This window comes from Azolla caroliniana, unplaced genomic scaffold (genome assembly GCF_043228905.1).
Source record: "Azolla caroliniana isolate FFs.n. ecotype wild unplaced genomic scaffold, voAzoCaro1.0.p SCAF_2, whole genome shotgun sequence".
In the NCBI taxonomy this organism is placed as follows: domain Eukaryota; kingdom Viridiplantae; phylum Streptophyta; class Polypodiopsida; order Salviniales; family Salviniaceae; genus Azolla; species Azolla caroliniana.
The window spans coordinates 763,219-786,360 of NW_028230437.1; the positions used below are offsets into that span (position 1 = coordinate 763,219).

Consider the following 23,142-nt stretch of genomic DNA (forward strand, 5'->3'; position numbering starts at 1 on the left):
TGAACCATTAAAATCGTGGTTTTGTGGTTCGGTTTCGGGTTTCAACTTAGGTCAAAATTCAAAATTTAATTTTTCAAAATTTTAAAGATTTATCCTAAAATGTGAGAATTAGGTTTAAAAATGAAAAGGTTGTTTAAAATATATATTTAAGAAACATCAAACCGTTTAAACCACGGTTTCTAACCCTTGAAACCTAACCAAACCTTTTAAATTGCTAAGCCATTAAGCCACGGTTTTGTAGTTCAATTCGGTTCAAACCGAATTGTTGCCGATTGTTAGAGACAACAACAAAAACTTTGGGGCATTTTGGTAAACAACAAAAAGATCTAGGGTATTTATCCTATAATTTCTTTTTAATTGGCTAAAAGACATGATATGTCATGCTTGTACAACTTCTTACATAAGGACTTCTAAGAACAATGTTAATTGAACGGATTGCAAGCCCACATTGGATAAGGAATTATGGTGTTATGCTAATGCTTCTCCACAACATAAAATTGGTTAGAATGTTCTCATTTTGAAGATCTTGCACCACATAAGGTGGACCTTTGGATACATAAGTCGAACAATGATATCATTGACTTGAGTTATAATCGATCTAAGTCAAAACTATCGAAAATATCCGTGGGGTAGGGGGCTTCAAGGATTAGAGTACATTAAGAAACAATTTAACAAGCATTAGGATTCCTTCAAATTTCCAACAATGGCAATAAAAAATACATTGGAAATTGATATATTAATAGAGTTATTTTTTGAGCTCATAAGAAGTACGAATACACACCCATAAAGAAGTCGTGTTCAATATAATAAGTTAATCAGCTAGTTACAGATGAATGTATTTCCATTCCAGGAATTCCCTTTTCAAAGAGAACTTCAAGCAAAGGTTTGTGAAATCATAACCTCACAATCAGATTCAAAATAGGATTAAAACAACACGCGTGTTTTATCATTATAATGCATAAACGAATAAGATCCCAAATTCTATGAATAAGAACAAATTGTGGGAAAAACCAAAACCTGCACTTGATTTAGAAGATATATTAATTAGATAGTTTGGGTTTAGGGATTGGGACGCCATAGACAAATGGTTATATATACATCTTAGAATGAGGTGAACATCCACTATAATACATCAAGATTCTTTTGGCAAGTTCAGACTAAATCTATCTGCCGTGGCCTCGTCTTTCCAAGTTTCAACTTTGATACATAGTCTTTGCATTCTTCAAGAACAACACTAGTCAAAAGTAACCCAGCTGTGGTTGCTGATAGCATCAACATAGCAAAAACTGAATTCCACCCACATTTGGATAGATATCCAGTTAACAATGGGCCTATGGCCGCCCCAATTGAACCAGTTCCATCTATAATAGCAGTGACAGTAGCCATAGCTCTACCATTTCCTTTGAGAGAACCATGAGATCCAAGATCAGCTGAAACTGCAGTGGTTATAAGAGCATAGGGTCCATTTACAAAAAATCCCGCTAAAAACAATAACCCCATGTTTAGCCATAGTGTCACTCCACCATATACTCTATAGAGTAGAAGAGACGGTAGTGATGCATATATAAAAGAGGCAGCTACAATGCCTCTTGCATTGAGTTTATCCGATAGATATCCAGCAAAAATTCCACCTAAAGTGCCCCCAATGTCAAAGATAGTGGAGAGGTTCCCGGCTGTTGTATCAGACAAATATTCACCTTGTATCTCTATTAAGCATTCAATGACAACATAAAACGTTTGAATCATTTATGTATACAGCAAACATGTATCTTTTATATGAAATTCTATAGATAATGATTGATGGTTAGAACAGAGAGCTTATGATATGTATCTCTCTGTGCACATCCAGATGATTGATGCTTAGAACAAATGGCATATGATACATATCCCTATATACATCCCGAGACCACAAGACTATTGGTATGACTAGCACATCCAAAAACCATAAAATGATTGATGTTTATGACTAGCATATGATATGCATTTCTATAGTCTATACATGTCGGAATTGCAGAAAATGATTGTTGTTAACAAATGGAATACAATATCACTCTTCATGGAAGCAAAGAAGAGAAAATCAAAACATACCTGTATGCCGGATGTAAAATGGCAACCAATAAAGGAATGTGTAAGCCACGAGCTTCGAGAAGAAGAGACAAAATGCAAATGAAGACACCCTGGGGATGGCCCAAGCCTCCACAAAGCCAATAGCTATGGCATGTCTGTCACCATCAGATTCTTCTTCTCTCGTTAATTTAAATTCATTGTCAAGAAGGGGCAATTTCAATCTCTTCTCAGAGACATCATCTGTACTCATCTTTTTCCATTCTACAGTGGGCATATTATCCCCTTCTTCCTCATAGGACGAGGAAAATCCAGCAATCTCGGGTGTGACAACAACAAAAAGGAACACAACACCGCCTCCGACTGCAATGGCAACTCCAGGAACCAAAAAAGACCATCCCCAACCATATCTTAGCACTTGAGAAGCTACCAAAGTTCCAAATATATTGCCAACTGAAGTGTGAGCATTCCAGACTCCCATGATGAGTCCACGCTTACTTTTTCCAAACCAATTCCCAACAATGGTGACCACAGACGGCCACCCAGAGGCTTGGAAAAGGCCACCCATCATTTGAACCATGAAGAAATAACCTAACCAATGGATATTCCACCAATAGGCCAACCCGAAAAGCATAACACAAATGCCACTTCCTACCATACCAACAGAAAGGAATGTCCTTAAACATAAACGGTCGCCCATATGGCCGGCCAAAAACATACCTATTGCATATGCTGCTAAGAATGCCACGTCCACTTCTCCAAGCAAAGAAGGTCCCATATGCCCATCAAAAGGAGGCCAACCCTTTCGCAAATCTTGCTTTCTTTGGTCTTGTACATGACCACAAGGGATCTTCCTTATGTAAATAACACTTAAAGGCCAACTAAAACGCCTCGAAGTGATGTTGTTAGATGCTAATTGATTATCACAGGATACCGAAGTTATGTTGTTACATGCTAATTCATAGTCATGTGATGTCAAAGTTATGCTGTTATATGCAGAACCAGGAGCTAAAGTTCTGTTGTTATATGCTAGGACATCATCATTTGAAGTGAGGCCATTCTTGGCTACGTTGGGTGGCAGATTCCTTGCGTGGATTACACTTAAGGGCCAACTATAAGGTATTATAGCGATGTCATTGTATATTAAATCATCATTATCTGAACTTAGGGCATTCTTGACTATGCTAGGTGGCTTTCTGGACGCATGATAAAGGGCATAAGCTATGAATGTAAGGATGAGAACAGAGGTCCTATAAGCTTGGAAACTGAATACTGAATTCGGCCAAATCTTACCTAGCAATTTCCAGCCTAAAGGGAGTCTAGAGTTGGCCATATCATAACATATTATATGAAGGATTACATAAGGTCAGATCATATCATTGTACTGCAGAATCACAAGGTCATATCAGATCATTATGTGATGGATTACAGTGGCATACGATATCCCTTTACAAGGTTATACGAGATCCTTACATAAGGTCATATGAGATCATTATATAAATTCATATCGGATCACAATCTGAACAATTGCACAATGCGATATCAGACGATGATATGAACTATTACAAGGTCATTATCATATCATATCAGTGACTTCTGCATTGACGAGATTGACGGCTTTCTTTGGAATCACAATGAAAGAATCATGAGCTCGTCGTATGTACTATGAAGAACGGCAAGAGAGATTTTTCTGAGGATTTCCAGAAATGTTCTTTTTTAGGAGGTTTTCTGAACAGTGAATGATCTTCCTAGGGTTCTAATTTTTTCTCTGTGAAAATGGTGAGCTTTTGAATGAAGGGAATAGTAGAGAGACGAGGATGTGAAAATAAAAAGAAAAAACCAACCTTGAAACGAGGAAGGCTATGGTAGAACTTGGAATCCTTTGAATCAGAGCTCTCTGTTTCTGTGTATAGACGTTCTTCTTCTTTTCTACCGTGTCTTTGGGGGGGGGGGGGGGGGGAGAGGGGAAGTGCCATCTTTCTTCATACTTTGTAGTGTTTTTGTTTCTTTTATTTATCTACATAATGGATTCTTCTTCTTTGCCTCCGGTTGTTATACATACATGCGTACATGCGTACGTACGTACATACATACACGTACACGTACACACACATATACATACATACATACATGGGTCGTGTGTTGTGTGTCGCTTATGTTCAGACGGGCTTCTTACCTTGCTCGTTCATCAAATGAACTTCAATTGGCTCAAACTAGTTGGAGCCCGACGTGATTGACCCCGTGCCATGAGCACTTTGCTATATGATTGACCTCTTGCATTGACCACTATTACCCCGATAGCTCAATTCAAGTCTATCAAAGTAGACACCAACTTCATTCACTGCCATGAACATCTAGCTTTTCTGACTTGTAAAAGACACCTTAGCCATATATTTTTTCATGTTATTTATGACCTTCTGACTTTTGTCGCTACTACATAGGGCAAGGCTTTGGATTATGTTAACCAATTTATAGCCGAAAGAAATTTCACTTCAGAAGTGTTCAGTGTTTTTGACGCAATGTTCATGTTATTGTGTTACTTCTTGTGTTTTAAAATGAGCTTTGTCAACATTTTTAAGTCTAGAGTCCTTCTTACAAACCTTGATCAAACAAAAGCCCAATATGGGTTGATGCAACGAGCCCAAATTTCTTAACATTGAATTGTTTGATGGTGTGTACGGGTTTTTCCTACCCATAGAGCCATTGGAACTCTAATTTATAGTTACATTGATTGTAATATGAGCCCTTCTTACAAACTCAATCAAACAAAGCTTGACTTGGGTTGATGCTACAAGCATCTATCCTTCCAATGGCTCATATCAAGAACTTGGAACTTAATGCTTGCAAATTGAGTTCCATGATGTAAATTTATGAAAAAACATGACAAAAATGTAAATTGTTGTCTGGTCCATTGCAACATGCACTCATTTCAATTACATACAATTAAAGCATCATGGACATTAAATTCTAAGTGCTCTAATCAATTGTCTTTCATCTATTCATTAGAAACAAATTTGAAGAGGGAACCTCGAGACTTGCAACATCATTATCATTAATTAGTTTTATGTCAACAAGGAAGAAGCACACAGTAACTCATGAAAATAACCCCAATAACACATCATTCTTGCAAAATTAGAATGCAATGTTGTGTTGTGCAGAAGTCAACATCTCATTCATATATTAACAAGGCTTGATATTGTGTTAACATGATGTAGAAGAAAATATCCCGCTTTAAAATATGAAGGATAATGTAGAAGAAAACAAGACATGACATGCATATGACACGTATGATGTCAAGGACACAATCTATGCATAATATGATTATTGTTATCTATGATAATAATAATCACAATTTGTGAGTTTAATCGTTTCTCGATGTGAGGACAAGATCCAAAGCTAGTGTTGTGAATAATTTATAACTACCTATGAGAAAAAAAAGGTACATCGTTTCAATAGAAAATCTTATATGGTGCTTTGCCCGCAAATATGAAGTCCAAGCAAACCATGTCTTGTCGGCTGAAGTTATAGGACTAAATAGTAAAGAGAAGGACAAAACCTACGAGGAAGTTTAAAGAAACAAAAAGGCAAGTAGCCCAATAAGAATGGCACCAGAGCCTCGAGGATGGAGACTTGCAATCAAGATGTTGTTCCAACCCCTATAGATCTCAGAATAGTCACATGCATCAAATAACCAAAGCCAAGCTAGGCAACTCATGTCAAAAGAGCCAAATAACCAAGCCAAGCTAGGGAAACTCATGTTGAATGGGTTCCTGAATCAAACGCATGACTTGCAAGCCAGAGCTTCCCTATTGTATTAAATAGTTACACGGATCAAATAACCAAGCCAAGCTAGGGAGCTCAAGAGTCATTGAATTAGAAGCATGATTTGCGAGCAAGATATTGACGATTGCCCAATCATGTATGGAGTGTGGAGGTTTTTGAGCCTAAGAGCAATTAGTGTGGAACCAAATCTAAGGGCTAACAACGGACAAATGGGTTTGGAAACCGAATTAACGAGCGTCGGAATGGGGGCCGGGCCTATATTACAAGTCGTCGAGTCCGTCTGAAAAGGTTTTCAAATTTCAAGCGATGAGGCTCACCTCCTTCTGCAATTCCTGATTAAATGCGAGGGGCATTTCTACAGTTCTGCAAACACAACAGGGAATCGTTTAAAGTTCCGCGGCAGCAGCAGACGAAGAAGCGGCAATTCTCCGTCCTTCTGCCGTCCCGTATTCATTCTTCTTTGCTGAATCGATGAACCGTCGGTCGGACGTCTGTAGGGATTTCGTGAGAGGAAGGTAAGCCAAACTCAAGCTTCACAAAATACGTGTCTTTACAATCTACTCGTACGAAGCTCTATCAAAGCTTCTAATTCTGTTTCTTGATACGTAATACCGTTTTCCTTAGCTTTTTTTCATTTACTACCACTAAAGGTTTTTTTCTTTCTTTCCTTTGCTGGAAAGGAAAATAAATGTATATAGAGTATCGAAATGTAAATTACCATTGAAAAAAATCCGATTCTTATTGATTTGTTCTTATACATTTTTGTCATTTTTCTTACTCACGATTTCCTCAAAGTGCTATGGAGTATAGGTTTTTATTTATTTTCCTTACCATTTGTGGTTTACTATCTGCCCGAAGTCCCACGTGAGTCATGTTTCTTTGCTTTCCTTGGCTGTATTCGTTGTAAGAAACTTTTGAAAAATCAATTGCATTGAAGGATCTGCCATTCCTTGATACGATAGTTTTGCTCAGAGTTCATTTGATGACCAGGCAAAATGTGTCTCAATTTTCTCTCTGCTTAGCTGTACTTAGACCAAAAATCTATAAAACGTTGAAACTTTAACTGCCTTCCAGGAGCTAAGAATCAAATCCTTTGCTTGAATAGCTCCTATCATCTGCAGTTTCTTAATTTAGATAGCTTTCGGGGTAGTTTTATACAATTCCTTTGCAGATGAAAATGATTTGACACTAGAAGAAAATCATGAAAAGAAACAAATATTCAAATCCATAATAAATCAGAGTTGATCTGGTTGTTACATGAATCGTCAGATACTGGTACTGTGTTTTAGATCCAAGTATCAAAGTCCCTCTGGAAGAACTATTATTAGTCTTCAGTTACTGATTTTAATTAGCTTCCATATTAACATTACATGAATCTGAAGTGGAAAGTGGATGACGATACGGATGCCAATGATTTCTAAGAAGAGGAAGAATCAGGTGGTTCTGCTAAGGAAGAAGAAGAAGACGATGGCGATGATGTCAAGGAGGAAGAGGAAGTGAAAAGATCAAAATAGAAGGCTCTTCATCTGACATTATAATAGTTCTAGTTCTTTGTCTTGCCTTGTTTATTTGTTGTTTTGTTAATTGAGACTCAAAGGAACAAGAATTTGAAAATTTTCACTGCTGATTGATGTAAAACTGTTGTTTTCTATTAAGTATATGGATTTTTAATGTGTTAGTATATTTAAGGTCACTATAGATTAAGGTATTAATAAAAAAGAAAAATGTATCTTCAACCATCTAAACTCATAGATTCTTAAGATGTGCAAATGTGCCACATCTTATGCGTCTCTCTTAAGTTGTGTTTGAACTTAGGCATACTTATCCTACTTGTAAACAGCTAAAATGTTGTGATCACATTGATTGACATTTTCTTTCTTCTTACATGGTGTATGATCAGAAGTACATTCATAAAACATTGTTAATTCTACGTTTATTTACTAGATTCGTTTGAAATATGAATCATAAATATTTGACATCTTAACATTGATTTACTAGTTTTGATTGAAATTTGAGAACATAAGAGATATTGGTGTTTCAGTTGTCGATTTGGTGCAAGATGTAAGTTTATTCATGACACCTCCCAACAACAGCGACAACAGCCAAGCAGTCCTTTTGGATTTGGTCTGAAGAATCAGGGGCCACAACAGGTTTTAACTGCTGTTTATTGTCTTGTACTTTGCAAAAGATTGCTGAATGATTTTTATGCAAATTCTCTATATTAGAGAAAAACTCTGCAATACCCACTGAGTTTGCTCTGGAATAAATGCCCTCACTAATTTGACAACACAATTGCTCAAGTAGCACATACATTGCTTATTTGGGGGTTGACCGAAGGCATTTTGGAAATAAAGAAAAAATTCAGTGGCACTAAGTCAGGGGTATTTTGGAACTTTTCTTGTGATTGTTTTTTCTACACACATTCTTTGTGCCACACATAATCATTTCTTTATCATTATAGTCCAATAAAGGCGGAAACAATTATGCTGCTCTATCTTCTCAAAAACAGCAGTCCCAAGGCCAGGTGAAAGAGCATAGGTTTGTTCTTGTCCAATTAATAAGTCAGAAATGGTTTATATGTTAAATATGGACTCCTCATTTTGTGATGTTGTAATTTTAGCTTGTACAATTAATATGAGCCATTCATATTTCTTTCTACAAAAGTGCTTCCATGACCCTCAGGTGCACCGATCCTAGAGAATGCAAATTACAAATTAAGGAAGATCTTGAAAATGAAAGACCAATGTATTGGAGGCTTACTAGCTATGCCCATGGGAAATAGTATGTATTTTTTCTTTAAACATTATTATCTATGTGCTAGTTTCCAGAATCGTAATTCATTCTTGATATTAATGAATTTATGGTTTTTAATACAAATAAAATACGGTCATGTAAAAGAAAATGGTCGATTTGGCATTTCCAGTCTACCGAATGATATTGCTGGGGATGTAAGCTTTGAGGAGCTACGTGGTTATGCATATGATGCTGGAAAACAAGGGATGCCTCTTCAGGGTCTGGTGTGTAATGAATACACGCTCTTTAGCTTTTTAAATATGTATTTCATCATACTGTAACCTAGAGACTAGGAATATGATATATATAAATACATACATACATATATATATATATATATATTCTCACATCGCTCTATTTATCACAAAATAAAATAGTTGTCTCTCTTAATAAGTTTAGTAATCTATTATGGTTAACAAATGCTGAACCCACATTGTTCGCATGAGATTGATGGAGAGCTAGACTTCATGCATCCATCACATATTGTTAACCTGCTGACAGCCGACTGCTGTGGTCGACAAACACAATAGGTTGAATGTTCAACTCTGAACGTTCGATCAAGAAGGTTGTGGTGGAGAGATGGGTAAGTCGACAGTAATCTTACACTCAGAGAATAAGTGTACAGAGCTTAGTTATTACGATTACTCTATGATGACCTCGACACCCTTGTCATCAACAGATAACCCACATTGTTCGCATGAGATTGATGGAGAGCTAGACTTCATGCATCCATCACATATTGCTAACCTGCTGACAGCCGACTGCTGTAGTCGACAGACACAATAGGTTGAACGTTCGACTCTGAGTGTTCGATCAAGAAGATTGTGGTGGAGAGATGGGTGTCGACACTAATCTTACACTCAGAGAATAAGTGTACAGAGCTTAGTTATTACGATTACTCTAAGACGACCTTGACACCCTTGTCATCGACAGATAAAAGCGATTATCTCCCGCCATTGTAGGTGCTTCCCTCGTTTTGGAGACATTTCCATTCTGGATTGACCTATGCTAGAGATCTTTTGAAGACAAAAGCTACAATATATCTAACTTGAGAATCTCACATGTGCCGAAAACCAGATTCCCTCGTCTCTTTTCATCGTATGTACTTTTATATTTACAGCGTATTATTTACTTATTTTTTTGATTTGTTGTTCTCAAAGACGAGACAACACTTAAGATGTAATCTCTTGTTTGGTCTTATAGGCCATTTTGGCCTCTTAAAAGACGTTAATATATCTTTCTTTCTTTCTACACTTATGATCGACTATTAGATGTAATATAACTTGTGCAGCAGAGACTGTAGTTGAACATAAGACACAGAGAAAGTTAGAAAAATACGACACTGTGTAATTGACACAACAAATACTCTAACGACTAAACTTATATTAATCCGCAATTACAGTGCTCTCGGTCACCTTTTTATAGGTGATCCGAGAGTCTCTCTCTAGGATTACACTTGCCTTGTTCGGCAAGAACCTACAGTTATAACAAAACCAGTCTATTTCCTAAATTACTATATCTTTTATACTCGACTAAAGTTACATTTTGAATTCTGCCCTTTCATACTGTCCGACTCCGACTCCGACTTATTGACCTTTGTCCCTTGGGTAGACGACCGGCTAACACATGCCCTTTTAGCACACTATTGCAAGTTCTAGCCTTACAAATTTACCACAAGATAATAAGTTTAGCTATTTATGATGGTTGACAAACACTGAATCCATATTGTTCGCATGAGATAAGTAGAGAGCTAGTATTGCATGCATTCACCACATATGCCCTTTTCGCACACTACTGCAAGTTCTGTGTCACAAGTGAGCACAATCCTCAGAGTAGTAGGAGAATTGTGGATTTAGGAAATGACTATGATTTTGGGGGCCTGCAAGGAGTGGTACAACCAAGCATATAGAGTATGTTTGTTTCAATTTCATATATTTTAGATGTCAATACCTGTTGCTCAAAAAACTCTAGATGCTCTACTACATGGGCATTGAGAAATATCTTGAGAGAGGAGGATTTGTAAAGTGCCTATCTTTTGTGTAATTTCCAACCTTGGAAAATGCTATAGCGAAATACCAATGAACGAACATCCAAAGAGTATGCATGAAGTATATCCAAATTTTCAAATATGTTACAGTTGAGACATTACACATGTACTAAATAAACATGTTTCCGATAAGGTTTAAAAAAAATTGTCGGGAACTATTCCTTTTCATTACAGTTAACACTGCATGTCACTGGTCTGCAACTTGATGATACGAATACTTTCCAGAATACTATTTGTTATTATAAGAGCCCTGGTTCAGATCCCATCTTCTATGCATCAAAATTTATTTTCATCTTTCACGCGCGCAATAATTGATAACATTATCCCATTATTGTTATAGGATATCCATGCAGGTAGCAACCATTGTTTATGTCTTTCAACATAATGTGTAAATAAATGTGGGCCAAAAATCATGATTCACATGTAACCAACTATAGACAAAATGTGGCATAACTTGTACAGTTAATTATTTTTCAAGAAAGCATCCTCCATTTCACTTTTAGTACTGGTAAGGATTGTGTTAAACATTGGTAAAAATTATATTCTGTAGCTGCTATGCATCAACATATTTTAACTATTTGTTGATTTTTTCGAAATTATTTTTTATAACAGATTCAAAATGAAAGAAACATGGCTGCTGCAAAGAGTACGGAGTTTGAAGCTCTCCTTAAGAACCCCTATACAGGTCCGGTAACTTCGGGTAGTAAAATTGCATCCTTTGCAACTGCACATTCAATAGATGCTACAAAAATGACATTTGGAGCTTCCACATCATTTGCAAATGCATCCCCAAATATTCCAAAGATGACCTTTGGAACTGCCACATCATTTGCAAATACATCCACAAATGCTCCAAAGATGACCTTTGGAACCACTGCACCCTTTGGTGCATCAATATTTCCTTCAGGTCCTTCACAAGAACCCACTCAATCCAGGCATGTTCAGTGTTTTATAACATTTTTTCAAGCTAGAAATTGGAATTATTTAAGGAAGAACTTTGGAATACCCCCAAGTTTTTCATTATTTCCCCAAATATCCCTAAAATTTTCAGGAAATGTCAGAATAAAATGCGCTATTTGGGCAATTATAAGATACTTTTCTCAATTACATAAGAAATTGATCAAATAGCACATATAATGGAAACTTAAGGACATTTCAGATTTTTTCCCATATTTTACTATGGTTTTCCATTGTGTTTGCCTGTTTTCAAACTGCTTGCATGTTCAGTGTTTTATAACATTTTTTCAAGCTAGAAATTGGAATTATTTAAGGAAGAACTCTGGAATACCCCCAAGTTTTTCAGAAAATGTCAGAATTAAATGTGCTATTTGGGCAATTATAAGATACTTTTCTCAATTACATAAGAAATTGATCAAATAGCACATATAATGGAAACTTAAGGGCATTTCAGCTTTTTTCCCATATTTTACTATGGTTTTCCATTGTGTTTGCCTGTTTTCAAACTGCTTGCCCCATAGAACTTAAGAAGGAAAAAAAGAACATGAACTGGTAAAGCTGTAGTTTACAGAAATATTTAAAACCAAACATTGCGTAGGAGAAAGAAGTCATGCTATGTTTATGTTTGCATAAAAATTGTGAGAAAACTGTTATGAACCGTTGTAAGATGCCAAAGAGGTTAGCAACAACTTAGCAATAAGCTAAAACAAGAACTATATTTCTTCCTGAGGCTCAAAGCCTTCAAATACAAAAATGAGAGTGGGTTTTGTAACCTATGAATTTATGAAAGTGGATAAAATATTCCTAGGTACATGATTCAGCTTTTGTAGATGAAATGGAAACTGAATCTTGTTTATTGGATTTCCAAGAAATCAAACCCAAGCCAAACTTCTTGTGTCTGCATCTCCTATCCAATCAGCATTGGAGTAACCAATTAACTGAATGCATCCTGTGAATGGAAGGCCATAGTCATCCATGCCTGCTTAGTACCAGAGAACATGAATGGCTGCTTGCCAATGAACTTGGCATGGAGCATTTGAAAACTGTTTGAGAGCAGTCACACAGTTGGACACATCAGGTCTTGTATAGGTAAGATGAATGAGTGACCCAATCAGCCTCCTGTACTTTGTATGATCTTGAAAGAGAGGTGATCTTCACAAACAAGCTTGGTTTGTGGATCCATAAGACAAGATAGAGATTTGCAATCAATCATGTCATAGGTTTCAAGAAGTTGTCGAAGATACCTATGCTGGCTGAGAAATATGCCTCCGTGTGATTGATAGACCTCCATGCTCAAGAAGTAATGGAGAAGTCCTACATCTGTATTTTCAAATGTCACTTTTAACTCATTGTGAAGCTACTCTATCTTGGCTTCAAAAGAAGCTGTAATTAGTAAGTCATCTACATATAGAATAACTAGACACATCAAGTCATCTTGAGAAAGTACATAGAGATTGTTGTCAAAACTTTGTTTGAATCCAAATGAAATAAAGAAAGAATTGATCTTGTCATATCATGCCTTTGTAGCTTGTTTAAGGCTTTCTTCAGCCTGTAAAACATACCTTGGATCAGGTTGTCTGGGAGGAGTTGAATGAGCTTCCATGTTTAACCGTTGAACGTTTAACATTGAAGGTTTGGACTCTGCCCATACAATCTGGACTAGACTCCAGGAATTGTATACCCAAAAGAGTGCAACTAGTAAAGTTTATTGGCTGAAAAACCTTATGGATTTGCACTTAAAAGAGGGCACAGTCATGTCAACTCGCTTGAGTGAGTTTACTCCTACTTTCAGCCAGTTGGTTGCCTTGAAATTCGTTATTGATGATGAGTTTAAGGCCACACTTTTATTTTGCACCAAAGAGTTGGGATAGCTTTAGGATTGCCACGAGCAATTTAAATGCTATGCTTTTGTACGCCAAGGTAGAGAGTTGTGTACTCATGGAAGAGATGAATCGGCAGAACAATGCCATCCATTAAGTCTAGTGCTTTGCATACTAGGGGCAGGTCACAACAGAGAGGCAAATCTGATAACAAAGGCTGTAGTAAATCACGTGATAAAGATGTAGAATGCCATCATTGTGGCAAGTTTGGTCACTTTAAACGTGACTGATACAAATGGAAGTAAGAGAAAGGGCAAGAAGATAGATGATAGCAAAGAAGAGATGAAAGAGAGTCAACCTAATAAAAGCAGTGTTGAATTTGAAGAGCTGCATGTAGTCACTCATGACAGTGATAGTGGGAATGTTATTCTCTTCCGCTCTTCATACTATAATGCATATGCATTACGTGTAGATATGAATGGTGACAAGCACACTTGGATTCTCGATTCAGGTGCTTCTTTTCATGTATCTAGTGCGAGTGACCATGTTGTTATTGTTAACGAGCCACCAAGTTCTTCTTTGTGGCATGGCTGGTTGGGACACATGAGTTAAACTGGAGAGTAAGTGATTTCTTGTTTGGTTACTTGCCTTGTCTTTATGGATCAAATAACGCAATTTGTTACTCTCCAAAAGGAACTAGTTTCATTTGAAAGCAAGTCAACCGAAGTTGAGTTTGTGCATCGTCTAATGATGAAGTTGCCTGAGTCATTCTCAGCCTTTTGTGACACAATTTCTCTTCTTCCCAACACACCTGATATCACACCTGATATGAATACATTTCTTGGCATGCTACAAGACAGGGCAACAAGAAAGAAAATTACTCAAACTTCCAATGAGATGCATCTATATGTGAAAAGTAAAGGCAAGTGGAAGCAAAATGGCAACTTCTACAACAAAACCAATCCAAGACCACCAAACAACCCAGCCTACAAGGAGCTCACTTGTCATTATTGTGGCTGCAAATGTCACATTTAGCCCGACTGTCAGAAAAAGAAAAGGGACAATGCCAAGAAGTCTTCTTCCATTGAAAGTCAATCTACACCAAAATCAAACTTGGCCCACGCAGCCAAAGAAACAGTTTTCCTGGGCATTGAGGAACATACTTCACATTTGGCTGGACCAACTACCTCAACCATTGATGACTGGTTAGTAGACATTTTGTGCCACTGCACACATGACTTATGACAAATCTATTTTGCATGATATGAAGCCTAGCTCCTACCAAATCTCCATAGGAGATGCCTCAAGCATTGAGGCTTTGTGTGTGGGTAATGTGTCTCTTAACACTTCTTCAAATGACGAACCTGCCGTTCTTCAAGATGTGCTACATGTGCCTCGCATATTTGCCAACTTACTTTTGGTCTACCGAATCACTAAGCAAGGTTATGGAATCCACTTTGATAGCTGAATTTTGGAAGTCACTGACACCAACAGCCTACAAATTGTAGCTAGCAGCATACAAGGAGGTTTATATCGCCTGAAAAGCTCCCATAGCCCCATGGAAAAATCCAAATCTCATCTTCTTCAAGGCTCTCATTGCCTTGGTGGCACAAGAAGATCCCACGTTGTGGCATGCTAGGTTCGGTCATCTCAACTATGGTTCTCGTCAAAAGCTCTCCTCTCCACACTTCAAAAGCTCTCCTCTTCACAATTGGGTAAGGGTCTTCCTATTTTCAAAACCCCCTATACCTCGGCGTACAAAAGCATAGCATTTAAATTGGAAAGCAACGTTGAGAGCCTTTCCCTCATGAAGCCACTCACCATGCAACATCTATCTTGGAGTTAGTGCACATGGATCTTTGTGGTCCCATGAAAACCACTACTCTTGGTGGTGCACGCTACTTCATGCTTATCATTGATGATTTCTCCCGTAAGGTTGGGGTTTATTTTCTTGTAGAGAAATCTTAAGCCTTCACCAAATTTCAAGAATGGGTAGCTCTTGTCGAGAACGAGACGTCAAAGAAAGTTCGAAAGATCAGGTCCGACAATGGTGGAGAGTTTATCTCCCAAGCTTTCCACCGTTTTTGCTCTCAATGAGGCATTGCTCGCCAATTTTCTACACCCAATACTCAACAAAATGGATTTGTGGAGAGGAAGAACCAGAAAGTCCAAGAGATGGCTCATACAATGCTTTCTCAATTTGATCTTCCTCTCTCGTTTTGGGGTGACGCTGTCAACACAACAGTCTACATCATCAATTGCTGCCCAACAAAAGTAGTTGCTGCGGTGACCCCTGCAGAAGCATTTAGAAGTGTAAAGCCCTTAGTTTCTCATTTTAAAGTCTTTGGTTGTGATGCTTATGTTCACATTTTAGATCATAAAAGGACTAAAATTGAGTCCAAAACCAAGAAATGCAAGTTTCTTCATTACAACCCACAATCTAAAGCCTGCAGGTTATGGCATTTAGAATCAAAGACCCTAGTCATCTCTAGGGATGTTCATTTTGTGGAGTCTAAGCTGGATGACTTTAGGCTTTCACCCGAGTTCACGGTTGAATCCTAGTTGCTCGGGAATCTCCTATTTCAAATGAAGACGTGTCACCTTCAAGTCCCCTATCTCCTCCTTCTGAACCTCTAACTTTGCCAACAATTCAAACCTCTCTCTCAACTCCAATCGTTTCCCCTCCCTCTACACACCAACTTCCACCACTTCCAAGTGGCTTCAAGCCACCATTCATGATTCTCATCTCTCCGATGTTGAACTACATCTGGATCTCTGACCAACACGAAAAGAACACGTAGGTCACAACGACCCATTCACTCGTGCAACTTTGCATTATTGTGCATTGTTGTGCAATCTCAAGAACCCACAACAACAAAAGAGGCCCCTGTTCTTCCGAAGTGGAAAGCAGCAATGGAAGTTGAACCTAATTCCATTGAGCAAAATCATATATTGGAGCTAGTTGTTTGGCCTGAACATAGGCAAGTCATTGGATTGAAATGGATTTTCAAGACCAAGTACCATGCAGATAGGTCTATGTGCTCTTTGGCCAAAAAAATCAGGCTGAGGATATGGAGACTTCACTGCTCTGATACCATGTGAGAAAAGTTGTTAATAGCAGCAGCGGAAGAGTTAGAACAAAATAGACACAACCAAGCTGTGAGAAGGCTGTTAGACAACAGTAGAAAAAATGGTTGCAAAGAGTAGAGACACAACCAAGGAATAGAGCTTGTTTTTAAGTAGCAAAATAGAAAATAATCTTATTACAAAAGAGGCTGGTATAAGCCTATTTATACAAAATTGGGAATGGTTGTTTGGTAGTTAAGAGACTCTTGTACTACCAAACAGGTACAATAAACTAGGAATAAAAAGGGAATATCTTAGAAAAAGTGGAAGAGACAAAAGGCATTTAAAGCATTGCAGATTCTAGAGAGAGAAGGCATTTAAAGAGTTGCAAATTCTAGAGAGAGAAGAATCTGGGAAGAGAGAGAATGTAGTACAGAGATAATAAAGATGAAAGAGAGTGCAGGCCTGGAGCTGCCACCCTCCAACACTAGTTTAGCTTTGTCATCCCAAATTTGTCATATAAGAAAGCTCTCTTTGTCAGCTTTCTTACGAATCTTTTCTTTTGAAATTTGGATATGAGATGAAGAAGTTATAAGCTTTTTTCTTTGCCTTGCTTTCGCTGCCTTTTTTCTGCATCTTTTTTTCTTTTATTTTTCCTGGTTTGTCTTCTTTTGAAAAACGCCTGTAACTTAATATCCCTTCAATGTCCTTCGTCTTTTAACTTTTGAACCTTTCATGGCGTGCTTTATTCTTATACACCTTAGCATTTGATGTATTTGCCATGGTCTTTTCTTACGAGCAAAAATTGACTTCACAATGTTGAATAGCCTCTAGGTTTCGAGATTTCAGAGCAGAAAAACATGGTCTATAGGTTACACAAAGCCTTGTATGGCTTAAAGCAAGGTCCTAAAGATTGGCATGACAATCTCTTTTTTTTTCCCATGATAATTTGCTATGCTTGATCATATTATATGTTGACGACCTTCTAATTATAGGGTTCCTTGCTTCTAAAATCGAGGAGCTCCACGCTTACCTCAAAACAACATTTGAAATGATTGATTTTGGACTTCTCCATTCTTTCATAGGTATGGATGTCTATCAAACACATGTTGGTGTCTTCCTCAACCAACATAGGTATCTCAGGCAGCTCCTTGAGACCTATAGTATGTCAAATTGTAGGCCACTCTCTTGTCCAATGGATAAACTCAAAGCTATCTCGTGAAGACAATTCTCCCATATTTGAAGATATCACGAAATATAGAAGGTTAATTGGGTCTCTTCTTCACTTAATTTACACCAGGCTTGATTTGTCCTATAATGTGAGTATTCTTAGCCAATTCTCAAGTGATCCAAGACAAAGTCATTGGCAAGCAGCTATTCGAGTTCTTAGGTATTTGGCCAACACACTCAACTATGGCCTCTCTTTTAAAGGCGGCATTGAGCGTATTGGCTACTTGGACGTGGATTCGGTAGGTGATATTGATTCTAGAAGGTCCACATCTAGCTATTGTTTTATGTTAGGTTCAGGCATGATTTCTTGGAAATCAAAGAAGCAAAACTCAGTTTCTACTTCATCGACGGAAGCGGAATATCGAGCCTACTTGGATACTTGCTGTGAGTTGTTATGGTTAATGCAATTATTTTATCACATTGGTGTTCTGCAAGACTCTCCTATTACAATTTTTATTAACAGCCAAAGTCCCCGTGCCTTGGCACATAGCTCAACATTTCATGGTATAACAAAACATATTGAAGTGCACTACCATTTTGTTTGTGAATTAGTGAAATTACAAGTCATCAATTTGGCATATTGTCTTGCTCAAGAAAATTTGGCTAATTTATTTAGTAAGCCACTTTCAAGGCAAGCCATTGATCAACTCCTTGGTTGACTCAATGTTGGACCGCCGTTCTAGAGCTGAGAGGAGGTGTTGGAGGGTGGCAGCTCTAGACCTGCGCTCTCTTTCATCTTTATTATCTCTCTTCTACATTCTCTCTCTTCCTAGATTCTTCTCTCGAATCTGCAATGCTTAAATGCCTTATATGGATATACATCTATTAGATGCACTGCGTAGTGTGATAGGGCAGCTGCGAACTTCATCACATCAGCTAGAGATTGAGGTAGGCAGATATATAGGAACACCTCTAGAAGAAAGAATTTGCCAATTGTGTCATCAAGGAGTGGAATCCAAAGAATATTAGTTGATGTGATGAAGTTCGTAGTGTCTTTTCTGAAATCAGAGGGAGATACCATTGCCTCTTTAAACAAGACTTTGGTCTGCTATGCAAGGTAATAGAATATGAGGACCAACGGTGCCTAAGACTTTTCTTGCTAGAACTCAAGAGACATAGGGAAAAGTTGTTGAAGGACAATAATACAACCACACATTTCATCCACAAAAGACAATCACAACTTTCTTTAGCCCCATCACTCCTATTAATGCTATGAGTCAATCAAGGGATACACAAATAGGCTCCCGACCAGGAGAGAACAAAGGGGTTACAATAGATCGGGCAATAGCAATTTGTCATGCATGTAGGCCCCGGCCCCATGGACCATGACCGCAACACCCTTGTCATTGACAGGTAAAGGCCATTATCTCCTGCCATTGCAAGTGCTTCCCTCGCTTCAGAGACCTCTCCATTTTGGATTGACCTATGCTAGAGATCTTTATGAAGACAAAAGTTACAATATGTCTAACCAGATTCCCTCGTCAGTTTTTATCTCTTGTTTGGTCTTATAGGCCATTTTGGCCTCTTAAAAGACGTTAATATTCTTTCTCTTTTCCACTTTTTCCAACATATTCCCATGTTCCCCAATTTTATAAAGACTTTATTTTTGCTGCTACTTGCAAAGAAGCTCTAGTCTTTGGCTGTGTCTCTACTCTTTGCAACTATTTTTGCAACTGCTGTCAAACACCCTTCTCACAGCTTGGTTGTGTCTATTTTTTGTTCTAGCAACAGTTCCACTGCTGCTATTAACAACTTTTCTCACACCTCCTTTGTAGGACAATGGTTGATGATATAGACAACTCTATGGAAAACTTCACCCCAAAAGCTGAAGGGAAATTTAGATCAAGCCATTTCTTTTTACTACATTTTGTTGATAGTTGACGACAAAAATTGACACACTATACCTCTTTGTGAAAAAAATTACCGAAGGCATGTAGAATAAGCTTAGATCTGTTTTTCTGAACCTTTTTGAAACCTAGAGAATGCTTTAGTTTTGGCTTAAAACAAGTTAACCCAAAGTTTGCACGAGAAATCATCAATTATAAGCATGGCATATCGTGCAACTCTGAGGGGTAAGTGTTGCATTGGACCACATAAATCCATATGCACAATGAGTACCTTGAAAGGGAAAAGGTTCGCAGTGGTGATATTTGAGACATTGAAATGAGGATGTCCATGCACCATTTGGGATGAGAGAGCTTTTGAAGAGATTCGTAGTTGAGGTGCTCAAAGCATGTATGCCAGAACTGAGGATCTTATTGAGTTACGAAGGCATAACTTCCATGAAGAAGTTATAGTAGATGAGACTCGGAGAATGATAGTGGGCTTGTGGAGCTGTAAATACTATACAAACCAGCTTCCTTTTTGCCACTAGCAACAATTTGTAGGTTGTTGACGTTAATCACCTCCAAGTTAGAGTTATCAAGATATACACCATAACTTTATTTTGAACAATAGTTTGTTGTTGACTAGAATAACTCAAATAATACATTACCTATGGATGAGTTGTGCAACCACTATCCACAATCCAATCATCAAGATAGGATGTGTTTTGGTTAGTCATTGAGGAGAAATTCATGCCTAATAAAACTGTTTCTTTTGTAGTATAATTGCTGTTAGAAATAAGTGTGAGCTTGGGGTTGGTTTAGGCTGCTGTTGACATTAGCCCTTTTCTTTTTCTGGCAATGGAGTTGGATGTGGCCATTATAACCACAGTAGTGACATGTAAGCTCTTTGTTTGTTGGTTCTGATGAAAACTTACTGTTATTAAGAGAGGCATTCCATTTGGCTTTGACCTTAACATGGAGAAGAGTCTCTAAAGAACGTGAAGTGCTAGTTCACCTTGTATCCTATCGTGTGACATCCCTACAAAGATATTCAAAGAGGGAGTAGTGGGAAGAAGGGAAATAGTGTCACAAAATGCCTTGAAATATTCTGGAAACTTGGACATCAAGTGATGCACAAGTGCTTCTTCAGTGGCCTTTCTTCCCAAGGAAACTAACTGTGTGATCTCATCCATAATATTAGGGCCATTAGAAACTTGAAGATTACCTAATTGGTTCTCCAAAGTGATCATTTGAGCCAAGAGTCTATTGCATCTTGTGTGGGTGTTGAAGATGAAACAATAGAGGTAGCCTTAGCCTTAAGATTAGGCTCCGGTATTGCAATAAGGTTATCATGTGCAATTCCCAATGTAGATGGTTGGTTCCATCTAGAATAGTAGAAGAGATCATTTCCATTTAGAAGAGATAATAGTGGCATTGGAAGCCATGAATCCCTCTAAAGCTATAAATGGATTGTCATAACTAGGTGCACAGGGCTGCCCACTCCCTAAATGATAGTTCATGTGGGAAATATATTGGCTACTCAAAGAAAATTGATTTGAATAGAAAAAACAAGAGGGATGTTCTAGCGGCCTCACATCTCTGATACCATGTGAGGAAACTGCTATTAACAGTTGTAAAATGCGTTCTTGAAAATTTTATCTATGGTTTTGTTGGTATTGATGTCTGTTCGATATCTTTAACACTTACAACAAATGCTTGGAAACTTTAAATTTATTTAAATATTCAAAATCCTGTTATTTGATTGGGTACAAAGGAATGCTTTCTTATGAATAATATACATTCTAAGTCAAACACCAAATTGATTGATCCCATGTATATGGTATCCGTTTAAATTTCTCTGTTCAGGTTTCCTGTTCTGGGCACATGTTATGTTTTACAGTTCCTTGTCATGATTTGATAATGTTTGCATGGTTATCCAGGTAAAGAAGATACATTAACAGTGTTTCTATCCCTTGTTCTATAACTTCTTGGATTGTCAGGGGAAGTTTTGGAGGTGGTTTTGCTTTTGGTCTTGGTCAATCACAAACTCCTACAGGCCCATTGGCAACACAAAGTCCTGCCCCTGGCCCATTTGCAATACAAAGCCCTCATGCCCCTGGATTTTCATTTGGGCTCCCGTCTTTTGGGTCAGGGATAGCTACGCAAATGTCTCCCCAACAAAATTTGGTTCAAAGCAACTTTGGGTTTGGCCTGAATGACACACAAATGAGCAACAATCTCAATCTGGCATCTGGAGGTTAATATGTCCAACTACATCTAATACTTTCCTAATCAACTTGTTATTAGCGAGATTTTAAAATTGGCTTGTAACTGGATTCAGCATCACCAAACTCATCGATTGCGAAAAGTGCCTTCCAAACCCAAAACATGAGCGGTGTTCCAGAAAGCTCATTGACTTTGCAAAACATTTCATTGCCAGTAGTTGCAGAAGTGCCAGTGAATCATGTCATGGCGAATCAAATGTAAGTCAAAATATATCAATTGCTTTTCTCAGTAACCTTTCAATGAGAAATTGTCTTACCACGTGTGATGTGTATGTTCAGAAGTCCCCATTCAGATTCATCAACTGGGAAATCGGAGATATGGATGAAGGCTTCTTGGAAAATTGGAGAGGTACATGTTATATTACATTTTATGATGTTTTGGTGCGTCATAATGTCTGGTAATAGTGTTTTATCTAAGTGTGTATGGCAGATTCCTGAGGAGGAGCCACCACCTTTTGCACGTTAAAGAAAGCTAAAACCAACACAATGACTGATGATGGCAGTTGTATTGTTAAATGTGGGGAAATTAGTTAACGTAATTAACATGAACCCATGAGTTCTGAGTTCAGCTCCATGCTGGACAATGAGTTTTTAAAAGAATTACTACATGTATGTGACAACATAAAGTACTTATCTTAACATTTTGAAAAAAATACTTATCCAAGTATTTTTTATTAAATAAATCTGGAATACCAATGCCTTACTCCTTCCTATCTCCCACACAACCTAATTCGTTTGATGGAGTTGGTGGTGGGAGGTGGATGAATACATGTGTCTTAAAGCAGTGCTGTTATCATTATGAATGGCATTAAAGATTTTTTCATCTTTTATACATACACAACTTTTAGCAAGTTCTGATGTGTTAATTATAAAATTAATACATGCTGTTTTAGCTTTCTGTTTAATCATTGTAATTTCATTATCTTGCAAGATAAACAATAAGTTATCCTTGTGAAAGAGAATATTGCTTATAAGGTAAACATGAGGAATTGTATTAGTAAAAGGAATGAGGAAAAGTGGTTGATTAACGAGAAGATTTGCTGTATATTCATGCCCATATCTTCACTCCAAATAACCTGTATTTTTGCTCCAAACATAACCAATAATTCCCCATGAAGTTCTTTGGACACTGCATTGGAGGACGTTTTATAGCTCCATAACTTGGCTGCAAAATGTTATGATAAAGTTGATGCCTTTTAATTGCGCTGTTGGTTTTACTAGAGATGGAAATATTTAAAATTTAAATGTTTTCAACATCTTGGACAATTCTA

The 23,142-nt window shown here is 37.6% G+C and overlaps 2 protein-coding genes across 4 annotated transcripts; one reads left to right on the top strand and one right to left on the bottom strand.

Moving 5' to 3' along the window:
* Nucleotides 1-998: 998 nt before the first annotated feature.
* Nucleotides 999-3,998, bottom strand: LOC147866961 (putative glycerol-3-phosphate transporter 1). Its single transcript, XM_087339742.1, has 2 exons — nucleotides 2,089-3,998; nucleotides 999-1,706 (listed from the first exon to the last, which is right to left on the bottom strand). The coding sequence occupies exons 1-2, from the start codon at nucleotides 3,395-3,397 to the stop codon at nucleotides 1,153-1,155; spliced, it is 1,863 nt and encodes a 620-aa protein (XP_087195868.1). The 5' UTR covers nucleotides 3,398-3,998; the 3' UTR covers nucleotides 999-1,152.
* Nucleotides 3,999-6,175: 2,177 nt separating this feature from the next.
* LOC147866962 (Zinc finger C-x8-C-x5-C-x3-H type family protein) lies at nucleotides 6,176-22,069 on the top strand. Of its 3 annotated transcripts, XM_087339746.1 has the most exons (8): nucleotides 6,176-6,362; nucleotides 7,889-7,997; nucleotides 8,309-8,385; nucleotides 8,530-8,628; nucleotides 8,771-8,864; nucleotides 11,300-11,594; nucleotides 21,587-21,843; nucleotides 21,928-22,069. In XM_087339746.1, exons 1-7 carry the CDS (start codon nucleotides 6,319-6,321, stop codon nucleotides 21,742-21,744), a joined length of 876 nt encoding a protein of 291 aa, XP_087195872.1. In that variant the 5' UTR covers nucleotides 6,176-6,318; the 3' UTR covers nucleotides 21,745-21,843; nucleotides 21,928-22,069. The 3 variants fall into 3 exon arrangements, with proteins under 3 accessions (XP_087195872.1, XP_087195874.1, XP_087195871.1); XM_087339748.1 differs by lacking the exons at nucleotides 21,587-21,843; nucleotides 21,928-22,069 and adding an exon at nucleotides 13,976-14,091; XM_087339745.1 differs by lacking the exons at nucleotides 21,587-21,843; nucleotides 21,928-22,069 and having other exon boundaries at nucleotides 11,300-11,830.
* Nucleotides 22,070-23,142: the final 1,073 nt, after the last annotated feature.

Excerpts from the sequence above, each read along its gene's own strand:
- LOC147866961 (XM_087339742.1), bottom strand. The coding sequence starts at position 3,397 with ATGGCCAACTCTAGACTCCCTTTAGGCTGGAAATTGCTAGGTAAGATT. Across the intron at positions 1,707-2,088 it reads ATTTTACATCCGGCATACAG|AGATACAAGGTGAATATTTG; the intron begins GTATGTTTTGAT and ends AATGCTTAATAG.
- LOC147866962 (XM_087339745.1), top strand. The coding sequence starts at position 6,319 with ATGAACCGTCGGTCGGACGTCTGTAGGGATTTCGTGAGAGGAAG. Across the intron at positions 8,386-8,529 it reads GGCCAGGTGAAAGAGCATAG|GTGCACCGATCCTAGAGAAT; the intron begins GTTTGTTCTTGT and ends CATGACCCTCAG. Across the intron at positions 8,629-8,770 it reads AGCTATGCCCATGGGAAATA|TCTACCGAATGATATTGCTG; the intron begins GTATGTATTTTT and ends TGGCATTTCCAG.